This window comes from Penaeus japonicus, unplaced genomic scaffold, assembly GCF_977035675.1.
Source record: "Penaeus japonicus unplaced genomic scaffold, GWHDUDI00000001_assembly GWHDUDI00000016, whole genome shotgun sequence".
NCBI lineage: Eukaryota > Metazoa > Arthropoda > Malacostraca > Decapoda > Penaeidae > Penaeus > Penaeus japonicus.
The window spans coordinates 35,412,403-35,422,402 of NW_028234418.1; the positions used below are offsets into that span (position 1 = coordinate 35,412,403).

Below are 10,000 nucleotides of genomic sequence, written 5' to 3' on the forward strand. Positions count from 1 at the left end.
TAGAGCCACAGGAAGACGCACCTAAATGGGTACTGATGACCTTCTCCTCTCTGCACGAGGCTTGTCTGGAGGAGAGTCCATTTCTATTTGAATCGTCGCGGTTTTGCGCTTTATTTCTTACCGTGGCTCTGTGTTTCTCTTTCTCTATATATATCTCCTTCAATCTCTCTCTTTCTTTCGGTCTCTCTCTGTGTCTTTTGGTCTCTCTCTCTCTCTCTCTCTCTCTCTCTCTCTCTCTCTCTCTCTCTCTCTCTCTCTCTCTCTCTCTCTCTCTCTCTCTCTCTCTCTGTCTGTCTGTCTGTCTCTCTCTCTCTCTCTCTCTCTCTCTCTCTCTCTCTCTCTCTCTCTCTCTTTCTGAGAACTGACGAGGCTGACTGTAGACATTTTTCCCCCAAAAGCTGTGATAGGGATGGGGCTGCTGTAGAATTGATTGTGTTTTGAGCGAGAGTGTCAGTGATAAGGGGCTTCAAATGCAATTCGTGCATGTAAACATCGATCTATTGATCTTAATTGGCGATGTGGTAATCTGCAACATGGGGGCGTTTTGTTAAGGAGTGGCAAGGAATTCAAATTAGCGTGATTTTTCTGTTTATTCCATCAGCTTATCCTTCTTACTGCATAGCACATTCAATCACTCACACACTTACTGATTTACTCACTCACTTACTCACTCACTCACTCACTCATTCACTCACTCATTCACTCTCTCACTCACCCACTCACTCACTCACTCATTCACTCATTCACTCACTCACTCACTCACTCTCTCACTCTCATACTCACTCACTCACATACTCACTCACTCTCTCTTTCTTTCTTTCTTTTCTCTCTCTCTCTCTCTCATACATACACGCACACACTGTCACTAATTCTAACACCAACACCCAAACACACACACACACACACACAAACGCAGATTCGTACACCCACTTACTTATACAATCAACCGGAAGCAAGTTTCATTTAACTTGGTGCTCGCCTTCTCCCTGACTCAAGAAAACGCCAAGGACTGGCTCTGGCGATGGAGGCAGTTCAAGTACCCATTTTACGATAACTTTTCTCTGTTCTATTGTGCAAATTGCACCACATGTATTCTCTCTCTCTCTTCCTCGGCACTCTATCATATCCCAATTAACATTCTACAGGTACCACGAATACAATACTGCCGTAAAGGCAATTACGGTATCACCACATAACACACTGCATTCATTCCAATATCACCATCTGTTGCTATACTATTGTACTCTCACCATCACAGCACCATCCATTCATACCCCTAGCACCATCTGGATACAACCACAGCACCACAGAAGTGCCAGCTGGTTGGCCGACAAGGCTCGCTGCTGCTGTTGCTGCGGAGGTGACAATCAATACATGATGCAGACAGAAGTTGCTACTTGTAGTAATGTTTTTTTCCCCGCCTTGTACTGCATTTGCTTTGGTATTTGCAATAGTAGGCGTGGCTAAAGATTAAGCTTTGTTTTTTTATTTATATTTTTGTTCGTGTTATGTTCATTCTAGCATTGTCATTTGTGGAAGTACGTGTTGCAACCTTTGGCTTTTTGTGATAGGGCAGTCGGTGACCTAGGTTATATGCCACACCAACTGTGACCTTTGGAGCTTCTTATCTTCTGCTAAAGGCTACTATTTAAGGCCGCTGGATCTTCATGAATCACATTACCACGTCATCGAACTTGAAAACGCTTTTTTCAGACTAAAAAGGAAAATTAATCAGACCTAAAAATACCCTCGGCTCTGTGTTATCATGAAATGTAATGTAAAATTAGTGCGCGGAAGTGAATATCTAAATGTCAGAGTTTGTGAATATTAAAGCTGCAATCTCTCTCTCTCTCTCTCTCTCTCTCTCTCTCTCTCTCTCTCTCTCTCTCTCTCTCTCTCTCTCTCTCTCTCTCTCTCTCTCTCTCTCTCTCTCTCTCTCTCTCTCTCTCTCTCTCTCTCCCTAAGCAATGTTTGTATTGATGCAAAGCAAAATCATAATTCGAAAATACTTTAAAATCAATTACCAATCGACTGTAAGTGCTTCTGACTTAAGATCACTTGTAAGAATACTATTAAACGTAGGCCAAAGGTATTTTTGTATCAGTTGCTGTTCATCTTGATATATAATCGCACAGAGCACTGACTTCTCGACGCAAACAAACCTACGCTTGATACAGTTATTATCTTTATATAAATAACTCAGGATAACTCGTATTTGTCATACTGATTGCTGTTTTTTTTTCTCAGAAAAAGTTGGCTGACGTGTTCCGCGTGGGTGCGGGCGGCGGCCTCTGCTTCTGTGGCATCAACATGTACTTCAAGAACGACAAGTTCTACGACGACTGGGTGATGCCGCTCTTCAGCCGCATGGAGCCCGAGACGGCGTACGCGGTGGCGCAGCAGGCGGCCAAGTACAACCTCGTGTCCAAGTCCAAGCTGCAGGAATCAAGGCTACTGGTGAGTAAACAACCCTCCGCCTCGAGTAAGGTAGACTTCGAGGACCACCTTCACGAGGAGGATGAAGCTAGTAAAGACCTGGAACCTCTTGGGGATTTCCGAGGCTCGAGTGAGGACCTGATCCATCGGGAGTACAGGCTCTCGGAGGATTTGGCGCAGGGCTGCGACTCGGGTTGCCACTCCAGGTCGTGTGACTCGGACTTCGAGCCCGATGACTCGTGTCCCGGGCTCTACCTGGACGACCCCAGCGGACTGACCCACGAGTTGCTCTCGGAGGACCTGGACTCGTACTGCCCCACCTCCAAGCCTCCGTGCGTGGACTGCGGCTCCTACCACTCGGACTTCAAGTGTGGGGAAGGCAAGTCCTTCGTCAGCACCAGAAAGGCCTACCTCAGCGAACTCAGCCACTACAAGAACGACCTGAGGGCGTGCGAGTCGCCCAAGAGTGAGCGCAGCTGCGTGACGCCCGACTCGCCCTCGCTCAGCATGCGCGTCAACATCGCCTCGCCGCTGAGGAGCAGCAAGATGTCGCTGGCCACGGTGGTGGACGGCAGCAACCCCGCCTACGACCGCGACCACGTGGAGGAGATGGTGGACGGAGTGGACCGGATGGAGCTGGAGTGCACGTGCCAGGTGGAGGAATGCATAGTGAGCTGCAAGCACGACGACGGGAGCAGGACGGACATCGTGCACATCACCGAGAGCGTGGAGGGCGGGTGCCGGTGCCAGGGCCACCTGCCGGCCGTCGGAGAGCCTGACGACGAAGGCACATCGGCCGCGGTCTAGCTGCGGGAACCCACTCGGCCTCCTCGATATGCAATCTCACATATCAGATTTTCTCCCTCAGTGGATTTACCACTTTTGTAAAAAAGAGAGAAAAAAAAGAAAAAAAAAGACAAGTTAATTTCCCGAACCGTTATCATCGTTGGCTTTATATGGATGAAATATCCTTTGGAAGGACATGATGCTTATTTTTTATATCTGCTCTATGCAAGTGTTGCTTCCTCCACTGACACTGCAAGCTGCAAGAGTTGTTGCCTATGGAAAGACCACTGCAAGAATTTATGACTTATATTTAGTTCTATATTTTTGTTATGCAACAATGAGATTCAGTTGTTTTCTTTGCATGTTTTTTATATTTATTTCGCTTAATTGTTATATTATGATTTATTAGACATTTACATCCCCCCATGATTTGATTTTATACAGTATTCTTTTGTTTAAATCCCTCTCGGTTTATGGTTCCACACCCCGTTATTGAAACGACTTTTCTTTTCCTTTCGTTTGGTTGGCAGACTCCTCCTCCGAAGTGCGCCTCGTGTCCCCCGCCAGCAGTCGTCGGCGAAGTGCTGAGGCAGTCGAGATGATGGACTCCACGTCGCTGTCCCTCGCGCCCCGTCTTTCTCTCTGGCTTCCTTGCCATTCAGCTTAGGACTAGTTTTTGGTTTATATGATCCATGATTTATTTCATTTATTTTAGAGACTACTTCACTCGAGTAGCTTAGTTGTACCTTATTAAGTTTGTGTGTGGATGTATTTTCGTCTCCGCATGGTTTTGCTCCATTCTTCTTTATCTTCTTATTGTTTACCGACTTTGTATTTCAAACTTAGAACTCTCTGGACCAGCGTTCAACCAGAACACAGTCTTGCAATACGTCTAGCATCCTGCGCCTTGCACTCTGTCAACAAGTGTACGTGCCCAGGGAGACGGCGAGAGAAATAGTTGACGCCACTCCAGGAGTTCTAAGCGAGTGATGGGACACTCATCAGTGACCCTGCCTAGCTGTGATAGAACTGTAGTCTTGGATTTAAAAAAATGTATCTTGGTAACGGATACTAACAGAGGTAACTGTGTTATGCTTTGATAAGCTCCCAGGGCCCAGCAAAGTGCCTGATTACCGATTTTTAATGTGAGGTGGAATGAAAAGGAATAGCAAGTTTTAAAGTTAAGGATTGTGGACTCAGAAACGTGCATCAAGAAGGAGGATAGAATTAATTCATGGAACTTTATAATTACTGAATCTAAGAGCGAAACGAAGGTAATATTCAAACAATATCTTGGTTTCGAATCATTAGACCGAACACTAGTGATAGCAGAGGTTCATAACAGTGATAAAGGATGATGACATTATATATTTTAAACAAATCGCACGAAATTACGAGTCAGTATTTCCATGAGAGGAACAGGCATGTAACTGCAAAAACTGGATTAGTTCTGTGAGAAAAGTCATGGCTGTTATATATAGGTTTCTGCCAAATGTAGATTTTGTTCTCGGTCAATTTTCATTTACAAAATATAATCTACATATTAAGTATCTTCTATGTTATATATGTATAGGCTATTGTTAGACTGTAATTTTGAGAGGCTGCTAATTCCGTGAAGTGGACATACAATTGTTGCTTTTGTTCCTGCTGTTTTTCGAATAATCGGATCGTTTTCAATAGCATATAATTCGTAAGATGCATCGTGTTCCCCGTTGATCATTGCCAGCGCATTGATGAAGCATTCAGAACAGAATTGCAGAATCAAGACACGCTAATTCACCCTCGTGTTACTACTCTTTCTGCACCCTTATTGTATCCGAATTTTATTGCAATATCCAATTTTCATGCCGGAATCTGATTCATCGCAGTTAAAAAAAAAAAAAAATAATAATAATTCACAACAGTCTATGTACAATGTGATCGTAAGGGTTTCCTTTCTTCGGGCGACTCGTCAGCTGTTCGTCTGGCAGGTGAGCTCGAGGCAGAGACTCCGGAACTGTTACAAAGGTAAACAACATCCCTCCTCTATGACATATCGGGTGCCAATCGTCTGTGCTCGCCAAGTGTGCGGTCCAACGAGTACACAGAAACTTTTGTAACAACGTTTAACACTCCTCTTGTCAAATTGTAAGATGCTATTATTCTATCAGTATTACTTTAATAGGATGTGCGTAGTAGTGTTTTGAGGGTGTAGTGCCACGTGCGGGCGTGAATGAATTAATATCTCATTTCATTTCATTGAACTCGCTTGCGATTGCACTCCACACCGAAGGGTAAACAGTGTTTGAATTACAAGTTAATTTGTACGATTGGTTTCCATTTCCACTCCATTAACAGTAATATATGGCTGATGGCCTGATATAAATTCTTGACAAAGGTTAAATTTAGTTTGGAAATGTTACGAAATACGATTTGGAATGGAATAGCAATACAGTTCAGCCTATGGCCTACACACGCGAGCAATTCTGCAGTTAGATATTAAATATATGTTCCTGCGTTCAAGCTGCCATTTCTAGCGGAAGAATAACCTAGATAGCCAAACTGGAAGCGAATGCGGCAACACGGCCGTTGGAGTCGAGCAGGATCTGGTTTCTTAGTTAGTTCTCAAAAGAAGCAGTTGGAACATACATGCAGTCACAGCCATGCAGTCGTAGGAACGTTGTCCCGGCTTAATTCCTCCCTCACAATGTGCTTAACCTCGCGGCACGTTGATGAAGGGATAGTTTCGTCTCCTTTCCTTTGATTTCGTGGGATTTCCATTTCGTTTCGTATTCCCAGTCGCAAGGCCAGGAAAGGTTGACTTCGTATCTACCATGAAGCTTGAATTTCTATATTCTGGCAATATACACCAACTTTTTATATGTCGATTGTCGATAGGCCAGGGAATGTTTACTTCACACTCTTCGTGAAGCGTTAATTGTTTTTCTTTTGGCGAAATAGATGAAGTTTTTTTTTAGCATCGATTGTCTTTTGTTTGGACGCGGGGCATGCGGCTGTTTATTCAAGGCGTGGCTTTGTATGCACACTTGGTTGTTTTATTGTAAATTATCTGTCCTAGCTCCTAAAATCTTAAGAGAACATAGATTTTTCTGTAGTCGTATTGGTAGCTAAACTTAGCTTGACGTTTGATTAAGCTTTTTTCAAAAGACTTTAAAGTTAATGAATTTAATTACCATCAGCAATGCAGACTAATTTGATGACTGTGAATGAAGTCATCCTTAAATTACCATTATTGCGGGAGATGCCAAAGTAATTATTGCCATTTTTTGCTCGTACGAAATATGCGGAAAACAAGAAGCGCGAATTTATGAAACGATTTTTAACTTTTAAATCTTCCTCGTAATTGATAAAAAGCTTTTGTATTACAAACGCAGAAAAGTGAGCAAATGCATCATCGGCGTACTATTCATCGATTTGAAGTACGACAAAATACATCCAATTGAAAGAAATAACCTAGTTAGGCCTATAGCAATCTTGCGGTCGATGTTTCCACAGCGATGGATAACAAGCGGTCCCTAAAGCACTGCTATAGCTAGGCTAAAGTATTTTCGCCTCTTACAGAATGGCTATTGCTATTGCTACGCTAGCCTTACCCAGTGGCCAAAGCACGGTCCAGCGAGAAGAGCATGAAGGCACTTTATAGCCGCTTGCCAATAGGTTCCGCCCTAAAATACCGGACCAATATCAATTGACTTTGTTATTTATAGATATTTTTTTTTCATAGATGCCAGAGAAGAGCGAGTTCTTTATATTTACAAATATATATGTATATGCACATACAGTTAAGTCCAGTGGATATGTTCGAAATACTAGTTATCATATATGAATCATTTTCACGGAAAGTTAAAAAAAAAAAAAAAAAAAATGTCAACGGATGATCAAAGATTTGTTGTTTTTCTTTAAAGCAAGCATATTGTTCCTGAATGTTAAGATTCAAGGTTCAGAACATGTTTGTAGACGAGTTTCCTTGTACACACAAAAATAATAATAATAAAAAAAACTATTCAGTTTATTGGCAGAACATCCGCAAAAGGGCGCCTCAAATTATACCAAAAAGGTAATCATTCTCCAGATTCTTTTTTTGCAGATAACGCTAAGAAGAAAATTATTGTTCCGATTTCATGGCGATTACCATAATCTGTGAACCAAATTGCATGAAAAATCTGAAAAAAGACGAGAAATTTTAGCATTTACCGCTAGCAATAAGCGACTTAAGGACGCTATATCAGAAACACGAGTGGTACAGCCACTGTCATTTATTTGTAAATATATCAGAGTATATAGATCATGATGTATTACTTTACATTTTTTTATATTTTGACGGCAGAAATGTAGCAATCTGGATTAGTATGCGGCGGTGATGTTACAGATTTTATAATAAAATTGTACTTTTGGCCTCTGGTTTATCTTTCCTGTTATTGGTCTTGAGCATCAGCGAGAAAGGACAGATTCATCGACTTAAATCTATTTAGTATCTGTGCTTCAATTTACAAAAATAATCTTGTGGACTGTCCTTTATTATGTAATAGACAAAGAGCAGTTGTCATTGTTTTTTTTTTAAGTTTATTCTTGGCCCCCTTTTCAAATAAATTTAAAAATTGGAGCCAGTAAGTTAAATTTTAGACTGGTCACAATACTAATACATGTAGGAAAGTTCTAAGTATTTGTAAATCGTATTTGTAAAAGGGGAAGGAAACCACAGAGCCCGTAATAGAGCTCAATGGCGTTCAAATCTCCTCGGCCCAAATTTTCATGGTGGGCACACAGGTATCCCTAGCTATTCGATTGGAATTGCTCCTCAGAAGTCAGTTATAAAGTTCAAGGTCTAAATTGATAAAAAAGGAAAATATGTGCACACACACACACACACACACACACACACACACACACACACACACACACACACACACACAACACATAATATATATATATATATATATATATATATATATTATATATATATATATATATATATATATATACGTAATATACATACATACATATATATATATATATATATATATATATATATATATATATATATATATATATATATATATATATATATATATATATACATACACACACCTGTGTGTGTATTATTTAGACCTTGATAAAGTGATCAGCATTATTTCATGGCTTGAACAAAGATATGTTTCTAGCTACTCGAAAAGGGTAAATAAACAATGAGAAAAGACACCCCCTTTACCTGCGTACAGTTTCACCTTTCAAAGTTTTTGAGGATTATACGAATATGAGTCACAATCTATTTTTTTCACATTGATTTTGTGTTTGTTAGAGGGGAAGGGTGTCTAATTGCAAATTGCATGTATATCAATGTCAAGATTGAGAAGCCAACGCGAGCATCATTAGTAAGCACTAGTCAGCACACACACACTTATACTGAGTGCGTGTGTGTGGATATATATATATATATATAGATATATATATATATATATATATATATATATATATATATATATAATCAGATACATACACATAGGCGCATACGCCCGGAGGTGATGGAATTACTGAAGGATCATGGTAAGTCATCCAGCCTCATCTCTCCCCTCTCTACACCAAAACAAATTACAGGGAAATTTGATAAAATTGTTATGAAACAAGTCCTTCAATGGCTCACAAGATTGGTGAAGAGTCAACGATAACACTGAAAAGCAATTTCCACATAAACTCCACACACAATAGTGAATAAAAAACACTAAACGTGAACACAAGACACTTAGTCCTTATAGGATCTATGTTACCAGTGACCTGCAACCTTCAAATGACCTATAAATTCTTTTCCGAGAAACTGAAGTCAACGGTTTATCATCCTAACAATAATGATTGATAAACGACGCACACAACTTTCCGAACTTTAATATTACAGCATGACGAGGGAATTGTAAATGCCTGAATAAGGCTGTGAGACATACACTATATATTATTTTTTTTAAGAATAGTCGTTACTGAAGATAAGATTGAGGAAATTATATACTCTATGACACGCGATCATGCCATTGAAATTTTATCAAGATTTTGTGGTTTGTTTTCTCTTTGATATTATTTCACAAATCAATGACCTTATGTTAGATAATTTGGTTTACAATAAGACAAAAACCAATGCGATAGCTGAAGACACAAGCTCTCTAAAGTATGACTCACCTTGACATGAAAATAGTTTTCTTTAACATAACAGAATAAAGTGTGTATTGCACATGCACACTCAAATACCGCATAAGACAAGTGAAAGAGCCAAAGGCATAGAAAGAAGAGCAGAAATCACCTGTGGTGCCCACTTTCCCTTGGCATCCTATTCATTGATTACTGATTTTTTACACATGCACATAATTATATAATATAACATATATACATATATGCATATGTACAGATGGAGAGATAAATATCAAGGCCCAATTAACACCAACTGGTGCCTTAAGTACAACGTGATAATGACACTCCTTCGGCGTACCTCAGATGTCAGGTGACGTTGTGGGACACGGTAAGTCTTTAATGGAGGTAATAAATCAAAATACAAATATCAGAAAAAACTGTAACTCTTTTGATATGCTCCTAAATCGATACTTTATATAAACAGGGTGTCCTAAAAAGAAATGTATATAGTCCCGTTTACTTGAATTTGCTGCAGTAGTGTGTCATGCCAGGCGTGAAACAGGTCTTTGAAGATGAAGAGTTTTATTTTCAGCAAGACGGGGCTCCCCTCACACAACCATCACGATGTTAAATCAAACCTTGATCGAATCTCGCCAAACAGGTG

General features: G+C 40.4%; 2 protein-coding genes across 2 annotated transcripts in view; both read left to right on the forward strand.

Moving 5' to 3' along the window:
* The window catches only part of LOC147470264 (uncharacterized), a 12,404-nt gene extending 4,790 nt beyond the window's left edge, over nt 1-7,614 (forward strand). Inside the window, exons 2-3 of the mRNA XM_086545471.1 lie at nt 2,248-2,457; nt 3,753-7,614. Of these exons, the coding sequence (XP_086401597.1) occupies nt 2,248-2,457; nt 3,753-3,824 (282 nt within the window). The 3' untranslated portion in view covers nt 3,825-7,614. The remainder of the gene's footprint in view (nt 1-2,247; nt 2,458-3,752) is intronic.
* LOC147470265 (uncharacterized) lies at nt 2,464-3,746 on the forward strand (the record flags this gene model as incomplete). The annotated part of the gene is made up of 1 exon (XM_086545430.1): nt 2,464-3,746. A coding segment is annotated over one exon (780 nt), but the record flags the coding sequence as incomplete, so codon positions are not given.
* Nucleotides 7,615-10,000: the final 2,386 nt, after the last annotated feature.